Source organism: Pinus tabuliformis, chromosome 3_1 (assembly GCF_031772625.1).
Source record: "Pinus tabuliformis cultivar Carrire ecotype Pingquan chromosome 3_1, CPIR1, whole genome shotgun sequence".
Taxonomy (NCBI): Eukaryota; Viridiplantae; Streptophyta; class Pinopsida; order Pinales; family Pinaceae; genus Pinus; species Pinus tabuliformis.
The window spans coordinates 67,326,820-67,350,587 of NC_142301.1; the positions used below are offsets into that span (position 1 = coordinate 67,326,820).

At 42.9% G+C, this 23,768-nt stretch overlaps 1 protein-coding gene across 1 annotated transcript in view; it reads right to left on the minus strand.

The window, feature by feature from the left end:
• Positions 1-8,428: 8,428 nt before the first annotated feature.
• Positions 8,429-23,768, minus strand: part of LOC149185813 (LOB domain-containing protein 28-like) — a 31,039-nt gene continuing 15,699 nt past the window's right edge. The window contains exon 3 of the mRNA XM_089409142.1: positions 8,429-8,493. Coding sequence (XP_089265268.1) covers positions 8,429-8,493 — 65 coding nt within the window. The remainder of the gene's footprint in view (positions 8,494-23,768) is intronic.

The window sequence follows — 23,768 nt, forward strand, 5'->3', positions numbered from 1 at the left end:
ATGCAAAGAAGGTTGTAGGACCACCTATAGCACAATGCAGACAAAGACAGTCACCTGATCGGTACACTGGATACATGGCTCTTGTGAGCAAATGTGTCGTGACTGAGCCATCCTCTTTCAAGGAAGTTGTGGAGGATCCCGCATGGGTAGATGCCATGGTGGAAGAGTATGATTCAATTGTCAGAAACAGTGCATGGGAGATTGTCCCAAGACCGGAAGGGAAATCAGTGGTGGGTTCAAGATGGATCTACAAAGTGAAGCAGGTAGCTGATGGGAGTGTGGAGAAGTACAAGGCAAGATTTGTTGCCCAAGGCTTTTCACAGATAGAGGGGATCGAATATGAGGAGACCTTTGCACCTGTCGCAAGGTATTCTTCCATACAGACGATTCTTGCTCTCTCAGCGCAGTTGGGGTGGCACATTCATCAGATGGATGTGAAGACTGTGTTCCTCAACGGAGTCATTGAGGAGGAGGTGTACATAGAGCAGCCCGAAGGTTTTGAGATCTTTAGCAGCGAGTCGCATGTGTGCAGGCTCAAGAGAGCGTTGTATGGGTTGAAACAAGCACCTCGTGCTTGGTACACATGGACAGACAGTTATTTCACCGAACTTGGATTCTCCAAGAGTGAGGCAGATCCTAACCTATACCAGATTGTGGTGGAGGGTAAGTTGCTTATCATTGTACTTTATGTAGATGATTTGATTTTGACAGGAAATGAGCTGTTGATACTTTCATGCAAGGATGATCTTGCTAGAGAGTTTGAGATGAAGGACTTGGGCCTCCTTCATTATTTCCTGGGATTGGAAATTTGGCAGCGCAGTGATGGACTATTTGTTTCTCAGGGTAAGTATGCTCGGGACATACTGGATAAGTTCAACATGCATGGCTGCAAGCCTATTGATAATCCTCTTCCTGGAGGTTGGAGGAAGGAGGATGCTACTTCAGCGGAGGTAGTGGATGCCACTATTTATCGACAGTTGGTGGGGTCGCTTATGTATCTGGTCAATACACGACCCGATATATGCTATGCTATTAACCAGCTTCCACAAGCTATGGTTAAGCCAAGCAAGCTCTTCTGGAAGGCAGGCAAGCATGTATTGTGTTATCTCAGAGGCATCGGGATATGGATTGTGGTACAGACAGGAGGATGAGGTGAAGCTATGTGGCTTCACGGATGCAGATTGGGCAGGGAGCCCAACGGATAGAAAGAACACATCTGGAGGGATTTTCAGTATCGGGTCGACAGCAGTTTCTTGGTATAGCAGGAAGCAGAGATCTGTGGCACTCAATTCAGCAGAGGCCGAGTATATGGCAACAAGTTTGGCTACATGCAAGGCTATATGGATGAGGAAGATCTTGGTCGGGTTGTTCGGGTCACACTTGGAGCCTACTGTGATTTATTGTGATAACCAGAGTTGTATTCAACTCTCGGCTAATCCAGTATTTCATGATAGATCCAAGCATATCAACATCAGGTACCATCATATCAAAGATTGTGTGCAGTGGAGAATCATGTTACTTTCATACATTCCCACGGAGGATCAGGACGCGATATCTTGACGAAGGCGCTCACCAGGAGCAAATTTGAATACCACCGAGGCAGGATACGGGTTGCAGATAATCCATATCTTTTTGAGAGGGAGTGTTGAAAATGCAACAAGACGATGGAGCTCAGTGAAAAGAAGTCGCCTTCACTAAGTGGGCCCGCAGGCTATTTTTGGCGCAAAGTCTATTTTTAGAGTATGTCTATTTTCAGACATATGGATCATGGTCTATGAGTTGTAGGATGTTATTTGTGGATGATTGGTCATGTTGGTAAAAATAGATGGACTTCTATTTTTAGACATATGGGCGGAGTCTATTTTTAGACTGCCAGGCTAAAAATAGAATAGTCGAATATTATTAGCTCTTAATAATATTTGGACTATAAACATTATCTTATCCTCTTGGAGCACTTCAGTTCGAGCTACAGATGTGGCACATGCAACTGCCATAAGGAAATACGCTTTTCTTATGGGTCAGTTGAGCTATTGCATGATGGACTTCAGTTAGAACTCAAGTGATTGAGTTTGGTGGAGTTGATTGAGGAGTTGATGGAGTTGTGTTCAGTTTGACTTAGTTGAACTACTTGTATTTAGTCTAACTGCCAAATGCACTAGTGATGAGTGATGTGAATTAATTATTAATTAATTCACTAATTATTAACTCATAAATCAACTAAATAATACATCAGTTAACTCAGTGCATGGATAGTTCAGTGGAGACAAGTGTTAGAGGTGGAGACTACTATCAGTTGTGACTATAGCTGTGCATGAGATTTGCACAATCAATGATTGAGATTGCCAATGAGGATTGCGTAGTACAAGCCAAGGAAAACGAGCTTGGATCATTCCTATTCTCACTTTGGATTGCGCAGTAGAGGCAGGCAAACAGTGGAGGAGATTTGAACCTGTGACTTGATTCAGATCTGAGCTAGTTTGTGTGTAGCAGGTGGAGATAGTACTGAGTACTTGTGAGGAGTATTGTACTATGTATTGTTACATGTTCTCTATCATTATAATATACAGATAGTTGGGGGTTTTCAGCTGTATGATTTCCCTAGTACATACTGTGTTGATATGTGTGATTGATGTTTCAATGTGCGCATGTGATTGTTTTTTATTCTACAAATTGATGATCAACGTAGAGGAGGTTATGTATTATGCATGCATTCCGCAAATAGTGTATAATCGAGATAATCTCTGTGAATAAGTGTTATATTATTCAAAATTTCTACAGACCAAGAATCCAATGGTGGTGGACGAGAAGATAGGGGTTCGATACTTGGAATAATCCCAAGTTCAAAGCCTTGATCTTCAGGTGACTGAGGAAGTTCGGATGAACTCCTCGGGAGGAGCCTTCAGTATCAAACAGTGAAGGGGAACTTTGGGGTGAACTCAATGGTTCAGCCATGATGACTTTCTCTCAAGAGAAAAAACGAAAAGGAGATTCATTGAGGGTCGATTAAAAATAAAATTTACAATGATTTACTGAATATTGGACCAAGAAGAAACGATATGGGTTCGACATGTTATCATGGGCAGTTGTTTTTAGAATTTGAAACAAAAGCTTTGCCTTTTCATCTTTTAAGAGTCAAGAAAAGTACAAAAGGTGACTCTAGTTTCTTTTGATGGTTTAACGAGTTTGAAATGAAAAGTGCTCGATGATCTTTTCAAGTTTAAAGAGTCAGAAAATATCGAAATGACTACTTAGGTAACTCGAGGAAAAGAAGGATTACCAGTAACTGTGAACTGTGATATACACCTCAGTAAATAAATTTAACAAGGATTTGATGTACGTGCAGGTAATCTCCCCGAATGTTGTGTTCAGTGTATCACATTTACAGGGCGACAGACTCGACTTCCTATGGATAAAGGTTTGCAACCTATGAGGGTCTCCCTTTATATACTCAATGGTATGGGGAGCACAAGTATGTGCTAGCACTGTCTAATGCAAGAGTATTGCGAATGACATCTGTTGAGTTTTATAGACATCGGAACACGTCTCTAGCCTAGACCACTTAGATTCATTGAGGTAAATTTTAAGTTAATATTTGAATTAAGTTTTAGTTTTGAGGGCTCAACGATGTCACCTGTTCCTAGAATGCAACTAAATGATGAAAATGAATCTTTTCATTCGATGAAGGCTATTCTACCAAAGGAAGAGAAACAACTAATCAATGCATCAAACAATCCAAAAGCATCAATACAAACTTTTCAATGCAATAAGTAAAATGAAATCTAATCTTTCATTCTACTAACAAATGCAATGCTATAGAAATGAAAATCTTTTCCTTTTCACTAAAGATGCAATCATTGCAAACTAGTGCAAAAGAGCAAAATAAAATGCAAACAATTCACTAATCATGAAAATATCTTTCACTTTCCGATTTGAATGCAAGAAAATGTTTTTAAAACACTTCAATGATATACACTTTCACTTTTCAAAACATAAGAATAACAACAAGAACTTCCTTTTGATTCAATCAAAAACAAACAATTTTGTACTCTATTTCTTGCTAATGGAACTAAAGTGACTTTCAAAGAATCTACTTGATTCGTCACTAATGAAAACAACTTAATACCTAAGAATAAAAAGTTCCTTACAGAGGGTGTCTAAATGCGAAAAAACTCTTTGAACAAAGGTAATCTATCTCTAAAGAACAGACCAATGAGTGAATGAAGGGTGACTTAGAAACCCTGGGAACCCTAGAAAGCAAATCAAGCTCCAAACACACTTAAACCAAATCAAGAGGCAATTTCAATAAGACAAACATGTCAACCAAGACAATGACACTATAAGCACATTGACAAACCACTACTAGAAGACAAAAACTGAAAACAAGAAGATAAAACCTAATTTTCTTAAAATTCTAGGATCATCGCACCTGTCACAGGAAAAATAGCGATAGTCGTGACTGTAATTAAAACATTTGTGATGTCATCACAATTGTCAGAGACAAAACCACGATGGTTGAGAAATATGAGATAAAACCAAAAAATCTTCAAGATCAGCAAAAAACCAAGAACCTTCAAGCAATTACCAATCAGTGAAAAAGTTATAGACAAATAAACAATCCCGAAAACGGACGGTTGGTCAAACTCAACAAGAAATCGAGATGAAGGATTGAATGGAAAGGATCATAGCTTCTCCACTGGAGTCACCATTTTGTTGGCTAGGTAAAACCTCTATCCAAATAGAGACAATCCCTCTAGCCCAATGAGTGGTCTAGTAACCAAAGTGACAATCTACCAGACACTTTCCTAAGTTACAATTGAAAAGAGAGACAAAGAAGATGGCCTACCCCGTTCTGATGCTATCTCAATCTCCTTTGTTGAAGACCTTGAATCACTTGCATCACGAGCTTGTTCCTGATGCTCTCAGCGTTTATGCACCTGCACAAGAGATCAAGACACAACAAGGAATGAAAATACAAACAACATATTAAAAATCAACCTACTTAACTGATCAAGGAATGTTAAGATAGATGATACATGAGCATACACATCAATGGAAAATGAACCAGTAGTTGTGTATTAATAAAAAATAAAGGGAAGCATACAACCAAGCCTTGATGTTGATAGGCTCTCCTTGAATGAATATCCAAGTCCAAGATAAGCTCTCCAAGCACTCCTTCTCCAAGCCAAATGAGTAGCATATAGTCACAATCTTATCATAAGGGTGCAAATAGACATAGACCAACCATTTGGGAATGGGAGAGGATGAATATATAGGTTGGGAAAGGGAGTTAGGATCTCTCCAAAGATAGGAGTAGGTCCTCATTTCAAGGAGGTAGGTCATAGGGATAAGACCAAGAGGCCAAGCTGGGAGAATTAGACCTCATCTATGTCGAACAACCTCCAGCTCGCCGCTCTAGAAGCTTCTAGATCACGAAGCTTCTCATCCTCTTTGGGAAAATTTCCTTTTTGGGATCATCACGGGTATACAAGTGATCAAAGTGATTCCATCATGTATCGAGTACAGTGCAACATGCGATCATTATTATTTTTAGTCTCATAAGAGCGATGATCCTCAAATTAGGGTTTTAGAGCCACTTCCTTCAGGGAAGCTCAAGGCATTTTCCAATCAATGTCTTAGGAAGGATCTGAGCTGCATATGTGAATGAGTACACTACATGATGGTCATGTTTCGGGCACTCTGGGGTATGTCACGGGGAAGTGCAGGAGGTGTGACAAAATACCGTGTAACAGCAATTCACCGCAAGATGTACTTTCCCCATAATGGAAAGATCGTCACAATAGATCAGTTGACGTACTATGATCCAAAAGCCCAGACTTCATCTCAGACCAACATTTCTTCCATGGCTGACAATAAGACTGACTCGTCTGTCTCTCCATGAGTCTATAAAGCTTCCTCTTTACTTGGTGCTTACTACGACCCATCACCTACTCCTTCTGAGCCTAGCCCATCAAGTGTTTTCATGCTCCAAGCATCGCGGGCCGCCCACAAACAAGCTAATATGCTTGCACAACAATCCACACCTCCACAACTTGTTGTGCCTGACTTAACTTCACTGACCAGTACAACTCCTCAAGGATTACTTCCCTGTCCTAGTATCTCCTAATCTATTTCCACCCGGAACCATTCCCCCAGGTCTTAACCATTGTGGAGTAGTTCCTCCAGACCACTATCCTTTTGGTTAAATATCCTTCTTATTCCCACCTCCCAGAGTCTATTCTACACCTGTCATGGCTACATTGAGTCTACCCAATATTACCTTAGGGATCCCAGTCTCGTACATCAATCCCCCCGCAAACACTCCACCTAATCAATTGAAACCTTACACTAATTTGACCTCGGTCCAATCGGTTGTTCCTACCCCTGCCTTCACTTTAGTTCCTCAGCAACCTCAACAGGAGCCTACTCCTATTTTGAAAGCATCTGGTGAGGGGAGAAAATCTTAAAAGAAGGGAGCACAAGACAAGGCTCCCCCTACAACTCCAACTCCTCCTAAACCATCGAAACTTCTTCCTCCTTGTGCTTTATATGATGTTGCCGGTCACACCACCAATAATTGTCTTGAACTCCCTCATATTAAGGATGTGGTCACTAATACCTTCCCTGATTCCAGGATCCGAAGGTGCATGTCACCTTACCTGAGTCAACTAAGAAGATCAGATCATTCGGCACAAACCACCCTTGCGCTTTGTGTGATAACTATGGCCACTATTCCCAGCATTATCCATGTCTCAAATATTTTCGCGATACACTTCAAGTGCTTTGTTAATTAGAGGTCACTCGTAATGAGTCCACTTCTTCTTTACCCGCGGATTCTGGACCCACTTCCACACCAGAACAAGAGGTCTCTACAACACCCATTATGATCCCTCCCCCTAATGTCGAGATGAGGGACAGTTCTGCTCATATTCTCTACTTGTCGTCATTCATGAGATCATTATCTGGAAACCCCCTAGATATTTCCTTTTGTGCTTTTTTTGAACCTTCCTCATCAAGCACATCAGTCTCAACATCGGTGGATATTCCATCTACTGGTCATATGTCTCCCACTTTTGACAATGCATATGTGAACCTTATCTCTCATGAAGAGGCTTCAGGTAGCTCTTTTCCATCATGCGGTCCTTCTTCTTCTATTCCACCCATATTCCATTCTGATGAAGACATTATGTAAGCTATGACCACCCCTGATTATCCTTGGGATGAAATACACCATCATGTGTACATCCTTTCGCAGCAAACCCATGACCAATATGTTGTGGCGTCCAAATACTTCATCCATAATGAGGTCGATTGGTTCAATAATCCCTTACTTCAAACCCATAAATTCAAACCACTTACACCTTATGGTCATTCCATTTCCACTCAATTTTTTGGCAAAGGGGGCATACCTGTTAGAGGATCCAGAAGGAGACAGCCTTCCCAATCCTCAAAATGCACTCTACCTCAAGAAATTTTACCCATAGCATTTCCCATCGAAATGTGTGTATATACTTCTTTCTTCTTTCATTTACGTAGTTTGCATCCCCCTCATTCTTACACATTGACTTCTTGCATCTTTCAGAGGGATCCATCATCCACACCTTATCTCGGTTTTGCCAATGGTGTGAGTCGCTTCACCAGGAATCTTGCCTCAACAGCTTGGGCCATTTTCACCCCCTTGCATTCATTAGTCCACTCCAATGATATTTTCATTGGATCTACCACCAATAATCAAGACAAATATGATGTTGTGATAAGTTTGTTAGTCGATGCCCTTGACCGTCGCATCCTTCACCTTCATGTTTGTCTATATTCCTTGCTACTCATCATGCAATTGAATAGATTTTATCGTGTGCATAATCCTATCCTACTTAGAAAATATCTATGAGTGAAGCTTTTGATGCATGAATTTGAATCCATTTCATTCAATCGTGTGCTTAGAGCCCAAAATCACTATGTAGATACCATTTCTAATAACATTCTAACTTGGCATTTATGTATGAAGACATCCATAAAACAAATGGTGAACCACAATCGTCACAAACAAAAATATGCATAATCATAACTATGTATCATCATATATTATTTTGAGTCCACTACTCTAATACATCTGACATGTTCACTAGCATGTTATCATAAAACAAAAATGGGGACCCACATGTCCTTATGCCTAATCACTATCATTTGGAGATTACTGAGCCAACAACTCCATTCCCCCAGCTCGTAGATCTTGTATGCCCTAACCGACCATCGTCATGCGCTGCATGATTCCTCGCCACTCCAAGGGAATACCCGTACACTCATTTGTATACCGATCTTCTAGTTCATGTCATTTGCACTCTGTCACACTAGCCAATAATATGTCACAGTTGTGTCAGAGATCCTCCAATAGAGCACCATCATCTAGTCTCTGTCATGATGAAGTCCCCCGCTAATCTGCATCCCCAGATGCTGCGGCTTGTCCTGCATATCCTTTCGGCCTCACTGGTGCTATACCTGCATACCAAAAATTTTAGAAATCAATACGACACACACATATTTATTAAACTATAAATGCACCAATACATAGCAACTTTCACTTACACTCTAGGCCCCATACTCATCTTAGTGGAAGTGGTAAGTCGGGATCCCCTTGATAATTCATGTCGTTATACGAACCGTCATCTACATATAGTAGCATTTGGTCCTAATGAGAAAACAATTCAGGTCAGAACGCTCGTCTAACTCCCTCTCCACCACCTCGTCTCAATGGCTACTCCCAGCGATGCATCCTGGACTCCTATGGGCCCCCATCACAAATATGAACATGAGGTCGTATAGTGGGGATCATCTCAAACAAGATTGATCATAAGACTCTCCCAAATGAATAGCTATCATTGGTCCCCCATCTGCATAATGTCAATTGTTGTTTCAACAATGACAACATCATATGGGCCCACCCATAGAAGGTCACTCCCAAAACACTCTCCACCAACATCATCTGCCCTCCAATGATATGGTGGAAGGCATGGCTACCACAGATCTGTAGCACCACTGTGGCTATAGCTCATGTCTCAAGCCTCTCCAAGCCATCAACTCGGATTGTCATTCCCTTTGCATGGCCACCCCATACATAATGACACTCAGAAAACTCAATGATATGCCTCCCATGAGGCAGCACTGGATGTATCTCCCCTACCACCCCACTAAGTGGGCCCACAGGCTATTTTTGGCTCAAAGTCTATTTTTAGACATATGGATCATGGTCTATGAGTTGCAGGATGCTATTTGTGGATGACTGGTCATGTTGGTAAAAATAGATGGACTTCTATTTTTAGACTGCCAGGCTAAAAATAGAAAAGTCAAATATTATTAGCTCATAATAATATTTGGACTATAAACATTATCTTATCCTCTTGGAGCACTTCAGTTCGAGCTACGGATGTGACACATGCAACTGTCAGAAGGAAATACACTTTTCTTATGGGTCAGTTGAGCTATTGCATGATGGACTTCAATTAGAACTCATGTGGTTGAGTTTGGTGGAGTTGATTGAGGAGTTGATGGAGTTGTGTTCAGTTTGACTTGGTTGAACTAGTTGTATTTAGTTTAACTGCAAATACACTAGTGATGAGTGATGTGAATTGATTGTTAATAAATTCACTAATTATTAACTCATAAAGTAACTAAAGAATACATCAGTGAACTCAATGCATGGACAGTTCAGTGGAGACAGGTGTTAGAGGTTGAGATTGCTATCAGTTGTGACTATAGTTGTGCATGAGATTTGCATAATCAATGGATTGAGTAATGCCAATGAGGATTGTGTGGTTCAGCCAAGGAAATACGAGTTTGCTTCAGCCATTCATCATTATTCTCATGCAGGATTGCGCAGTGGAGGTAGGCAAGCAACAGGAGGAGATTTGAACCTGTGATTGATTCAGATCTGAACTAGTTTGTGTGTAACAAGTGGAGATAGTACTGAGTACTTGTGAGGAGTATTGTACTATGTATTGTTACATGTTCTCAATCATTATAATATATAGATAGTGTTGGGTTTTCAGCTGTATGCTTTCCCTGGGTTACATATTGTGTTAATGTGCGCATGCGATTGATGTTTCATTGTTTTTAATTCCGCAAAATTGATGATCAACGTAGAGGAGGTTATGTATTATGCATGTATTCCGAAATAGTGTATAATCGGGATAATCTCTATGAATAAGTGTCATATTATTCAAAAATTTCTACATGGTATCAGAGTAGAGTTGATCATCAGATCTATTATTCAGAAAGTGTTTACATTTTATTTCTTCAGGCAGAGTCTGTAATCGGGCCAGGTAACCTCTAGATTCATCCTTCTTTTGGAAGGTGAGATATCCGGTAAAATCCCATACAGTCAATCTCTGTACGAGAAATACTTTGTTATCACGAATTTTAGATCAGAAGCGGTTGAGTTTTGAGCTGGTGGAATTTGAATTTGCAGCAGTGTTTTCTTGGTGTCAAAGTTGAAATGTCTTTCAACGGATTGCGATTGGAGTATGCTCTTGAGGGTAGCTCGAATTATATTGCATGGAAAGACAGGATGGAGGCGGTGTTAGATGACAATGGGCTGAAGGATTTCATAGAGGCTGAGGTCCCAAAGCCTACTAATGCTGCTGAAGTTGTGGCTTGGCAAAAGAAGATAGCAAAGTGTCAAAGGATTCTGTTGGAGGGCGTGAAGGATCACATTGTATCCATCCTGCATGGAAATGCTTCTCCATACTTGATGTGGAAAGCGTTAACAGATTTATTCCAAAGCAAGAGTGACCAGAGGAAGTTGGCGCTCAAGGATAAACTCAGAAACATTAAGTGTGAGAATGGAGACAGTATGCCCAGGTATCTCACGAAGTTAACCCAATGCTGGGATGAGCTGGGAAGTGTGGGGGTGACTGTCGATAATGAGGACTTAGTGAGCTTGGCTCTCCTTGGTCTTCCGAGGAGTTGGCATTCCTATCAGGACTCTGTCAATGGTTGGGAGAAATTGCCAGGATGGGAGAGACTTTGGTCGGATCTTGTGCAAGAGGAGATCAGGCGGAATACCAGGGACGGATCTTCATCAAAGGCATCTGATGAAGAAAATTGTGCTTTGGCTGCCAAAGAAAAGAAGGGGAAGGAGAAGGGTTCTCTTTCCAAATCCAGTTCTTCCAATAATGGGAAGAAGGTTGACAAGTCGAAGGTGAGATGATTTCATTGTCATGAGTTGGGCCATTATGCTACTAATTGCCCAAAGAAGAAATCCAAGAAGGGATTCGGGGAAGGATCTGAAGGTGAGGCACTTGCTTCACAGTTCGAGTAGGATTTCACACTCTTCACATGCATGGTTTCATCCATGGTGGGAAGTGGTTGGTTTCTTGACAGTGGAGCTTCTTTCCACATGACCGGTGACAAGAGTTTGTTCAGTACTTTGGAGGAGAAATATCTCCAGATACTCATAGCGATGGGTAATGATGAGAAGTATAGTGTCTCAGGTGTAGGCATGGTTATTTTTCAGAGGGAGCATGGAGCTCGCCTTACCTTGACCGATGTCAAGTATGTACCAGGACTGAAGAGAAACTTGGTGTCGATCGTGATGCTGGAGGACAGAGGCTATGATGTAGTCTTCAGTAAGGGAAAGGTTTTCCTTAGACACATCATCACTAGACAGGTGAAGCAGATTGGTTCACGGGTCAAGAACCTGTATGCTCTTGAGGTTCAAGATGCATGCAAAGCCTTGAGCAACGAGGCAACTGATGGAGACTTGGTGGTTGAGAGGGAGCGTATATTACCTCTCAACATGCAGAGCCAGAAGAAGTCTCAGACGATTGTGGAGGAGCCACGATTAGTGCAGCAGCTTCAGGAGGTTATGGAGCAGCCACAACAGGGGAAGCTGAGAGGAGATCGAGTAGAGACATCTACTCATGCAAAGACCTCCAGTAGGGGGAAACTTCGAGCCAGGTGGGCTGAGGGATCGCATGTAACCATACCTCCAGGTAGGAGGTCGGGTGATGTGGATTGATCGTCCTAAGGAGGAGGGGCAGGATCCTTGAGGTACCCAACCTCCTGGATGAGACCTTGCTACGGGAGCCCTGATGTGGAGTAGCAGGAACTGACTGATTGTATAGAGACAGATGCAGATGGAGCAACAGAGAGAGCGACAGTGTAGGGAATCCTAGGACAGCGCATAGCTAGTAGGCTGCAGCAATGCGAGTGGCACAAGTGTTTTGCACAGTGCTAGATGGCACAGAGAAGTGTGTAATGGTGCAAGATGCATGGAGATGTTGTAGTAGCACAGATTTCAAAGAGGGAGCACTTGTCATCAGCAGGTAGAGATTCAACATCAGAGTATGTTCCTAGCCCAACAGAGTGGTCAATTGGGAGTGTTTTTTGTTCCAAGTGTTGTTGGAGCAAGTGGACCGGGCAAATGTGTTGCATGCAAAACATTCCAAAGTTGCAAGATAGGGGCTGCAGATAATCCTTATTTTGTTGAGAGGGAGTATTGAAAATGCAACAAGATGATGGAGCTTAGTGAAAAGAAGTCGCCTTCACTAAGTGGGCCCGCAGGCTATTTTTGGCGCAAAGTCTATTTTTAGACTATGTCTATTTTTAGACATATGGATCATGGTCTATGAGTTGCAGGATGCTATTTTTGGATGATTGGTCATGTTGGTAAAAATAGATGGACTTCTATTTTTAGACATATGGGCAGATTCTGTTTTTAGACTGTTAGGCTAAAAATAGAACAGTCGAATATTATTAGCTCATAATAATATTTGGACTATAAACATTATCTTATCCTCTTGGAGCACTTTAGTTCGAGCTACGGATGTGGCACATGCAACTGTCAGAAAGAAATATGCTTTTCTTATGGGTCAGTTGAGCTATTGCATGATGGACTTCAGTTAGAACTCATGTGGTTGAGTTTGGTGGAGTTGATTGAGGAGTTGATGGAGTTGTGTTTAGTTTGACTTGGTTGAACTAGTTATATTTAGTTTAACTGCAAATACACTAGTGATGAGTGATGTGAATTAATTATTAATAAATTCACTAATTATTAACTCATAAAGCAACTAAAGAATACATCAGTGAACTCACTGCATGGACAGTTCAGTGGAGACAGGTGTTAGAGGTTGAGATTACTATCAGTTGTGACTATAGTTGTGCATGAGATTTGCACAATCAATGGATTGAGTAATGCCAATGAGGATTGCATGGTTCAGCCAAGGAAATACGAGTTTGCTTCAACCATTCATCATTATTCTCATGCAGGATTGCGCAGTGGAGGCAGGCAAGCAGTAGGAGGAGATTTGAACCTGTGATTGATTCAGATCTGAGCTAGTTTGTGTGTAATAGGTGGAGATAGTATTGAGTACTTGTGAGGAGTATTGTACTATGTATTGTTACATGTTCTCAATCATTATAATATACAGATAGTGTGGGGTTTTCAGCTGTATGCTTTCCCCGGGTTACATACTATGTTAATGTGCGCATGCGATTGATGTTTCATTGTTTTTTAATTCCGCAAAATTGATGATCAACGTAGAGGAGGTTATGTATTATACATGTATTCCGCAATAGTGTATAATTGGGATAATCTCTGTGAATAAGTGTCATATTATTCAAAAATTTCTACAGTTAGAAAGTATATGTCTTGGATCGTGAGCCTGATCCTGTGCCCTTGTACTACAAAGGCTTCCTGATCTGGGTCCCAATAACTCACTATCCTTGACAACAAGGGCTCACCAACCCTCATCAAAGGGTTCTCTAAGAACTTTGGCACGCCACATCATGCCAGTATCCCTTTCACCGCTTGATCTCACTGAATCTCAGCATGGAGGGCCTCAAACTCTCATTCTTGTCATACTATTTTTAACTCTTCCATACCTGCAAGACATCACTATGTTTTTTTAGTCAATAGTACGAAATAAATTCATGACATAACTTAGCTTCAGCTTCCAGTAGACCATCTGTCCTACTCATCTTCTCAGTCCAAAGCATAGTTTTTACCTTTAAAATTATGTTGAACTCACTTTTGGGCCCCATTTATGCACTCCAGAACGTAGATCAGGCACCAAAAAGTGCGTTATGACTGTGAGGATGAACAGGGGTCCCCAACATGAAATTGAGGCTCTAATCTGAAAATCTAAACCACTTAAATAGATGAGTATGGTTAGGCAACCTACCTCTAACTTGCAGATCTTGATTCTAAAGGTCGGTTTTTCCACTGCGATATCCACAAGATTTAGGGCCTTCTCCTCCTCTCCAAATTCTCCAAAGCTCACTATGCAAATGAATTGGATTTGGAGGCAAAAAACCCTTTTATAGGAAAAACCCTAGTTTTTTTCGTAACCCATTGCGACCAAATGGTATCTCTATTTTACAAACCATCAGCATCATTGGAAAGCTCTCACTAATTTCTATAATGGGTCTCCCTTTGTTTTTGGTAATTTAAAACTTCACCCAGAAGCCATTTTTTCCATGAGGGCTCACTTCTCCACCTCTTAAAATCGAATCTCTACATTTGAGACACCCGGTGTTGGCTTATGGGGGCTTGACCCAGGTTCAGAGTTATTTAGCCAAACAAATCCCTACACTACTGGCCCTTTCGGCATCAGCCCGTGGGGCATAGACTGAAGTCTCACCTGAAGTAGTATGGGGGGATGCCAGAACCAAGCTTCTGCACCCTTGAGATGGTTGTGATGTCAGTTTATTCCAACTAGACCTTACCTTCGCACTCTATTCTAACCTTCAGTACCTTTGCGATGTGTTACCATTAGCTTTCACACAACCATAACCAGGGCTGAGATGCTTTCATGCCACTAAGGTAGCGAACTGTGATGTTTCCCAAACTACGCCAAGTATCTTACTTATCTTATTAACATATCTTAATTATCTTTGCGTAAATAGATATTCTAACTTGTGTTCACTTAACCAATACAGTTATACACATTCACACATCATATAAGCATTAGAAGTGAAATTCATACCCAATATAATAGATGCATAAAACAGGAAATAAAGACGCAGAATTGATAGAAAATTCTCTTTATTAATACTTCCAGATGATTACAAACTTGACTCGCCCTGCGCACTTAGCTGTAGGGGTCCGCACACTCAGCTGCAGACTACTAGACCTCTGTGCACTCATCTGTAGAGCCTCTTCCTATGCTACGACCCAAAACTAGACTTTACACTTCAGAGCTATCTTGCATATATCTTCATTATTCCATCTATTTCTTATTCTTCACTTCTTTTTTTATCTACTTAGAGCTTCGCTCTATTTATACAATTCCATGGTCTGTGGACCATGGGTAGATCTTCTACAGCCGACATTACATTATCAAAATAAGGGTGGACAACCCTATGACTCTTTAACAACTACGTGCTCCACGCCCACAAAATGCGGAGTCTTTACATTGTAATTACAAAGTTGGACCAAAATCTAGGCTCTTAGCCCCAAAACTTCCCTTGGGGGATCCTGTGCCCAACAGGCCCCCAACACAAACATCGTGACTCACCCTCGAGTCACTCTGCAGGTGCGGAGATCTTAGCGTGAAGACCTCCCAACTCTGATTGGATCGCTACAAGTTCGGCAGCGCACTGAGCGGCTGCCTACTGGACTTCCTCTATGCATTGTTTGGTGATCGTTGTTGTTGAACTGTTGCCCTGAATCCTCTCCTGAGTTGCTTGTAGTTGCATGAGCTTTGCTTCAATGGATGTTGTAATTGTATACGCCTCATCGATCCATGGCTATAGGCGCACTTTCAAAACTGCCTCTTTATGCCGAGCGGCATCCACCTGCTCCTTGAGCGCCTTTGCCTGTTGCATCCTTACAAGCCTCTGTGTAAGGGCAACCGTTTGCACGGTCCCTTTTACCTCATCGTATCTATGTTGCAGCTCGTGCGCCTCTGTCTCTAAGCGCTCTATGTTCGTGTCCTCCTGCAGGGTGGTTAGGACCTTGAACGATTGTTCAAATAGCTTCATACAGTCTGTCACTGCACTGTTAACCGCTGCCATTGTTGTTGTGACCGCGGTGGTACGCTATTCTCTAATCTCTGGTGGAGTTGAAGGTTTAGCCTTCAACTACAGTTCTACTATCCGTAGGTTCAGCTCCAGCTGAACCCAGGCCATTTATGCTCTTGCGTCGTGCACCCCTGTGGCTAACTTTCAGATGTGCACCTCCACCAGTTCCTCTACTTGAATGGCCAACTCCGGGACCATCTAGCAAGCTTCCTCCACAACCTGCACTATCTATTTTTTCTACTCCATTGCCTCGTTTTGCTACAGCTCAACTACTCAATGTTGATGCACTGCTCACTCATTACCTATAGAGTGCGACTCTCCTTGGCCCGAAGTTCTGCGGTGACTCCATCCTGCAAAAGATAGAGCATCTCCCGTGGGAGCGCAGCCATGTTTAATCTGATCCCCTTCAAGCTGCTGACCATAGGCCTATTGGCCTCATTCTCTGTAATGATTTCTCCATCTAGTATCACTATTGTGTTGGTCATCTTGGCGTGCAACATTTCCTTGGCAGCTGAAGTGACGACTACGAGGTTGGTGGACACTGTGCTAACCTGTGGAGTGCGCACCTGCAACTCCTGTATTTGTGTCCGGAGGGCCCCCAATACCAACTAGTGTTGTTCCTCAAACTACTTGAGGGCCTCCGTGGTGACATCCCTCACCGTTTCACTGATATCATGCATGTCCCCTTCAATAAGGGTGATAGGGTCAAAAGATGTCTTCGAGGCCTTCGTTTTCTTTCACGACCCTACTTGCTCTCATGGTCGCGGACGTTTTAGCTGGGTGGACGTCGTCTGCGGGTCCATGCCACCTTGTTCTGTATCAGTCTCTGGTCCAGTAGAAGGTGACTTCTGTCCTTCACGCTCTTATTCTGTTGTTTTCTATTGCTCTGCCAATATCGCAACGTTGCACGCCGCCTGGGCCTTAGCCATTGCTTCTTATTTCTGGCACTTTCCCGCCAGTTGCACCATCTATAGTTTTGTCTCTTCCTTCTTCCGCTGCGCTGCAGACTTTTCTGCTTCCACCGCGGAATCAGCTGGAGCGCACCACTCCGGTGGCCAAGACTCAAGGGCCGCGAAAATTACATCATTAGTGACTAAGTATGGTAACTCATGCCATGTCTTCATAATGTCCTTCCATGCCCTAATGAAGACATGGTGGAAGTCTGCTTTGAATTCTGCAAAGCTCTGCAGACTGTTGTAGACTGTGGATGACAATTGTGGCTTGTGATTGATCCTCATCCTGATGTTCATCTCCAAGAGCACCCAAAATATCTTGCTCTCCCTTATCCTCTATGCATCCCTAGTTGCCTAGAGCGAAGCATACTTCGTTGCCTCTAGAAGGTCCTACGCGATCGATGGGAACTAGCTATCTTTGGGCAACTCCCATGCCACCATTACTATCAACAAAAGGAACCATGTGTAATGAAATGTTTTGCCCTACTCCTGTGCCTCATGGTAGTTCTCAAGGAACTCACTACATAGATAGTTTGCTCAGTTGAACTAGACCCCTTCTATGCATTGCGCCACTAGTGCAAGCACCTCATCTGCGTGGCACTTCTGCATCACCTTCCCTGCCAATATCTATGTCACAACCTTAACCACAGGGTTAATGATGTTGGAGATGGCATACCCTTGCTTCTTCTTCTCCAACTTGAACTTTTTTTTCATTGCCTCCGCGAGGGCCAACTCGCCTCCTTTTCCCTCCGAAATGTTTGCTGGATCCACCCTTGAGCAAGGGAGCCATGTAATCCGGTGAATCAAATGGTATGTGATGGGGATGGGCTCCTCTAGCCACAAGCACCCATCATGCACCAAGCAAAGAAGCTGCCTGATGATGAAAACGGTCACTAGGGCACGGTGGTAATGTGGCACCCAGAGCAGGTTTAGCAACCCTACTTTCTCAACACCTCTGAGCCATTTGCGTAGCTCCAACTCTATCATTCTAGCTAGTGTGTCTATCTTCTGGCGCATTAGCTTCACAGTCAATAAATGCGGGAACTTTTCATGGTCCGTGAGGTCCCAATCTTCAAATTTTAGCATGGGAACCCGTCTGAAGTGCGCTCCTTCAAACACAATATCGTCTGGGAGCAGGGGAGTTTGTAGAGAGCTATTTCTCTCATCTATATCCTTTGGAACCTTAGCTTTACCCTTTCGCGGAGGAACATATTCTGGCAGCCTGGTGATAGGGTCCGCGCCCTGGGTTTCAACTTCCATTTCTACATCCTCCTCCTCCACTAGGATTTCTTCAAACTCTTCCTCCTCATCAGCCTCCAGATTAATGGCTTTCCCCTTTTCCTCTAATGTGAGCTTGGTCCTGAGTGGATTTCTGGGTGATACGTGCACCAGTATCATGTCCTACTTGTCCTTCTTAGGTCTCGGTGTGTGCAGTGATTTAAAGACCTCAACAATTATTCCAACGCTCTTTGGGGCTTCTACTTCCACAATTTCTTGCACGGCTTCCTTGGCTGTCACTACTCTTATGTCCATGGATTCTTCGGGTGCTGACATAGTGCTATTCCACAATTCTCTCAGTGTCTCTGGTAATTGCTAAAACAATGAATTCGCTTTTAGGATGTCGAATAAGTCTTGGTTCATGAATACCTGAGCACACAACAACTCAATTCTCAAATTGCCAAGTGTTGTTTGTTGGACAGCCACTTGTAATTGATAGTGCCTTTCAAATTTGAATTTGACATTCTCCCCACATTCGGTCCATTAATGTTAGATTGCTGGCAGATTTTCAAGAATCTAGCCCATAAAGTTCGCCTAAATTCCTGTCACTTGCTCCATTTAGCCTCAAACCAAGCATCACATCGTGAATAGTGACTATAACGGTCACTTTCTGATAGACCTGCGCGCCAGCATAGCTGTCTTCACGTTATCGCGAACCTTGTGACACTTCGCTACTACGCGCAGTCTTGACATCGCGCAATTCATGGGCACAGTAGTTTATAGTCTCGTGCCTCCTTTCAACTGTCTAGAGTGCTAAGACTGTGCTTTGATCGGCTAGTCAAGTGGCCAAGCCACCTATGTATGGCTTCAAATGACTGCCATTCACTTTTCCTAGGAAGGGATCACCATTCAACTTTACCAACTGTACTGCGCCACCATCTATAATCTCCTTAATAATATATGGCCCTAACTAGTGCATTCTGAATTTCCCTAGGAATTTATCAAACTTACTATCATACAACAAAACCAGATCGTTTACCTTGAATGTGCGCAGCTTGATGTGTCAGTCGTGCCATGCCTTTTCGTGTTGCTTTTGGACCTGCTGGTGGAATCCAGCCAAAAATCGTTCTTCTTCGAGCTCTTCCAGCTGCGTGAGCCTCTCCTCCAGGGCTCTGTGATCTGTCATACCTGTGAGCGGTGCTATGCGCAGACTAGGCACGATATATTCCATAGAAATTATGGCTTCCACTCCATAGACAAGCCTAAAAGTTGTTTATCAAGTTAGTTTCTTTCATGTCGTTCGATAATCCCATAACACTGCAGGTATGCATAGGTCCCAATCACTTCGTTGCGCATTGCATACCTTGGTCAGCGTGGTTTCTAGTACTTTGTTGAATGCTTCTGTGCGTAGAATCTTCTGCGCAGTTGCTCTTCCTACATAATGTCTTCCCAACATTAAGATCCATCTGCAAGTTTTCCCCCCCAACACATGCTTATTGACCAAGTATTTTAGCGCAGGGTACATGTGCCTCTACGCAAGTTGGGGCTTTTCTCCATAGGCCTACGTCCACTTGGCTAGATGCGCACGTGGATCATCCTACCCATCATACTTGTCTGTCAATCGCATCTTAGGCTTCCCAAATCATGTCCGCATCATTCTCCTACATTCGCGCCAATCATTAAAGCTTCCTTTGTGCATACCCCACCATCTCACGGTCGTAGCGCGTAGCACCCAGTCCAAGGCCTGGAAGTGTTTCTTTTCTGGTACCTCCCTTTCAAATGCATCCAAGAAGGTATCTACCTCATTTAGGCCATAATAAGTAGGCATATCTCTTACTTCTTTCGACACGCAATGCAACAACCTGGTCATCATATTGCAATTCAGCGTAGTTACTTCGTGTAACCAATTCTGCCAGCATTCTATTTCCTCATTAGAATCCGAAGTGCGGGGGCTCTCAAGCTCCCATGTAATCCATCCATCTACGGTGGGATCCACCCAGTCTTGGTCTCTCACTGTTATCTTATAGATGCAGTTCAGATCATCGTCACTCTCATAGTCACGGACCGGCTCCGTATAGCGCGATCCTTCAGCAGGGTCCAAGGGTATAATTGTGCGCAATGACTTTTTCTCAAAGATTATTTTTCGCTTCTTCAAATTGATTACCCCATTCATATCAGTGGCCTAATCAATTCCCAAGAGCACAGGGTAGGGATTGTTGTCATCAACAATCTCTATTACTTCAAAATCCGCTAGCGTGCTCACTCCCTCAATATCCACAGTTGTTCCCTGCAATCAGCCCATGGGTATTATTTTCTACTAATTCGCCATCCTTACCCAAATTGGAGACCATTGCAACCCAGGTCTCCCCATTCATTCCCATGTCTGTTTTGGTAGAACATTCACATCTGATCCCAAATCCAGAATGACTTGATCCATCTCATATTCTCCTATCTGTGCAGTGAGTCTCATTTCACAGCATGTCCTTGTCTTATGCTTTCCGATCTTTAGGACTACGTGTGGTTCTCCTAGCGCGGTCCCAGCACATCTGTTGATGAGCTCCTATAACCCTTTCACAACCTTACTGTCGCGCAGTAACTTCATACAAGTTTCCAGGAAAGTTGTGAGCATGGATGGGTCCATCTTCAGCTCCAGTTTATCTTTTCTTCCTGAAGTGGAGGCATCAACAAAGCTCTTCTTAAATTCCATGAAGGTTTCCCGAGCACACTCAAAATCAAACTCGACCTCTTTCTCCAAGGCTTTGCGAACCCAAGTACTGTCTTCTGGTTGTTTCCCTTTGTCATCTCCTGTCGTGATTCCACTTCGAGGCACAATGTTTACATTTAGATCTTCCTCGCATGGCTTAAACCTCATCATCTGTAGGTTCTGAGTCGAGGAAGGTGGTAGCGCTCCTTTGTCACGTATCCTAGCTATCAGCGTAGGACAATCTTCCATCTCATGATCAAACAGCGTGCAATATTTACACGACAGGTGCGTTGGATTCGTGCAATCGTGGGCATAGTGTCCTGTCCCTCCGCAATTGTAGCAAATCAACTATCCACGACCTCTACTAGGTCCTCCTCCGCCTCAGCCTCGTCCGCGCCCATGAAATCCTATCCGCACCATTCCTACATTTTTGTCAAGGGGCCGCGTTTCGGCCTGAACTCTGTAGGTGGGAGTTCTATCCACCATCAATTCATAGCTTCTGCAAGTACGCTCATTATGTCCCACCAACCTACAAAAGTTGCAAGAACAATTGTTGCAAAGTTTGCTTATACTTCTGTAACAAGTGACAATTGTCCGTGGCATTTTTTTTGGCTATTTGGTAGATCACGCACCACAAAGTAGGCACCGCGCTAGGTCCGCTTGAGCTTCCAGCCTTAAATGCATCGGTCCTCCTCCTGTGAGGTAATTTGTAAAGACCGAGAAGTGGTCTTTGTCATGACCTTGACTCTTGCATTTTATGCACTACACTTCTTCGCGCACTTCTGGTCGAACCGTCCTATCCTATTTCAAACTCTGCATCTCAAGGCGCAGATTCTTCTACTGCATGTGGATCTGCTGAACTCCTAGGTTAGGATCTTGCATCGGGGTCTCATGTAGCCTCATAGAAATATCTAAGGCCTCTGCCTAAGTTGTTATCTTCTTCTGTGATAGTGCACTCCTTAAATGTGGTATTAGCAAAGGTACAAACCACTCGTGATGTTGTCCATCTGTCAGATTCATATTGGCTTCGCGAATCATACATTTTAGCCTCTGATCTAGTTCCCAAGGAGTCTCACCTAGTAGCATCGTGATCTCTTTGAATCCCACAATCGACTGCACTTCAGACTTAGGCCTGCTAAATTCTCTATTTAGCATTGTTTGGATATCTGTGACTCTCGCATTCGGGTTATCGTTGGAATACTTAATATACCAGGTCAGCACACGATCCTGCAGGGCACTAACCAGTGTCGCTTTCTTTATATGGTCATCTGTAACACCTTGTGCTTCCCATATAGCCCTTACAATGAACCAGAATTGGTCTGGATCTTCATTTCCCAAACCTTTGAACACAGGCAACTTCACTGTGTTTGCCATGCTGAATCGAAGTGGTGGTGGTGGTGGAGCCAGTGGTGGTGTGGGTGGAGGTGGTATTCGCGAAATTCCTTGTCTTATCAGGTGGACAGCACTTCGTGGAGAGACCTTCACGAGCTCTTCCTTGTCCCCTCGCAGAGGTGAAATCAAGGGGCTATTTTCTGGACCTTTGTTTCCTTCATTCCTGTAAATCTTTCCACTTCGCATAGCCTCGAACATCAAGGTAACTACATAACCTGCTTTTTGCATAATGGCATTTTAATCCAAGTATTCAAAGACTTTACGTACTTACCTCGCAGTCCTTTGAGAAAGCGTCACTATGCCTCACTATAGCTGACTGAGGTGTTAACCGCAAACTCAATAACGAATCCTCCTATAATACGATCGAGCCAATGATCAACGACACGTGCGATCTTATCCTCCAATGCTTCCAACCTTCGCACTAGCTCTGGGGTCCACACAATAGGACCATCAAGTTTCCACCTTCCTTAGCTATGTGCTAGCTTCGCGATCCACTCGTATAGCTCAGTAGGGAAGGATGTGAAAAAGAATTCATGGATCTCTGTATACAGGTATCTGTCTAGCCACTCTTCTTTTGACAGTCATGGGTTTCTGTTCTCCTACGCCGTGAACTCATGAATTCTTCTGTCCAACCAACCTTCAATTTCTTTCTTAGTTGGATTCCAATGATACGACATCACACATCTCTATGCAAATTTTGGTCCCGACAACGGAACCATTTGTTGGCTTATGGGAGCTTGACCCAGGTTCAAAGTTATTTAGCCAAACAAATCCCTACACTACTAGCCCTTTCAGCATCAACCCACGGGGCACGGACTGAAGTCTCACCCGAAGCAGTATGGGGGGATGCTAGAACCAAGTTTCCGCACCCTTGAGATGGTTGTGATGTCGGTTTATTCCAACTAGACCTTGCCTTCACGCAGGTCACTTCGCACTCTGTTCTAACCTTCAGTACCTTCGCGATCTATTACCATTGGCTTTCGCGAAGCCCTAACTAGGGGCTGAGATGCTTTCACGCTGCTAGGGCAGCGAAATGTGATGTTTCCCAAACTACGCCAAGTATCTTACTTATCTTATTAACAGATCTTAATTATCTTCATGTAAATAGATATTCTAACTTGTGTTCACTTAACCAATACAGTTATACACATTTGTGCATCATATAAGCATTAGAAGTGAAATTCATACCCAATATAACAGATGCATAAAACAGGAAATAAAGACACAAAATTGATAGAAACTTCTCTTTATTAATACTTCCAGATGATTACAGACTTGACTCGCCCTGTGCACTCAGCTACAGGGGTCCACGCACTCAGCTGCAAACTACTAGGCCTCTGCACACTCAGGCGTTGAGCCTCTTCCTACACTATGACCCAAAACTAGACTTTACACTTCAAAGCTATCTCACATATATCTTCATTATTCTATCTATTTCTTATTCTTCACTTCTTTTTTTATCTACTTAGAGCTTCGCTCTATTTATA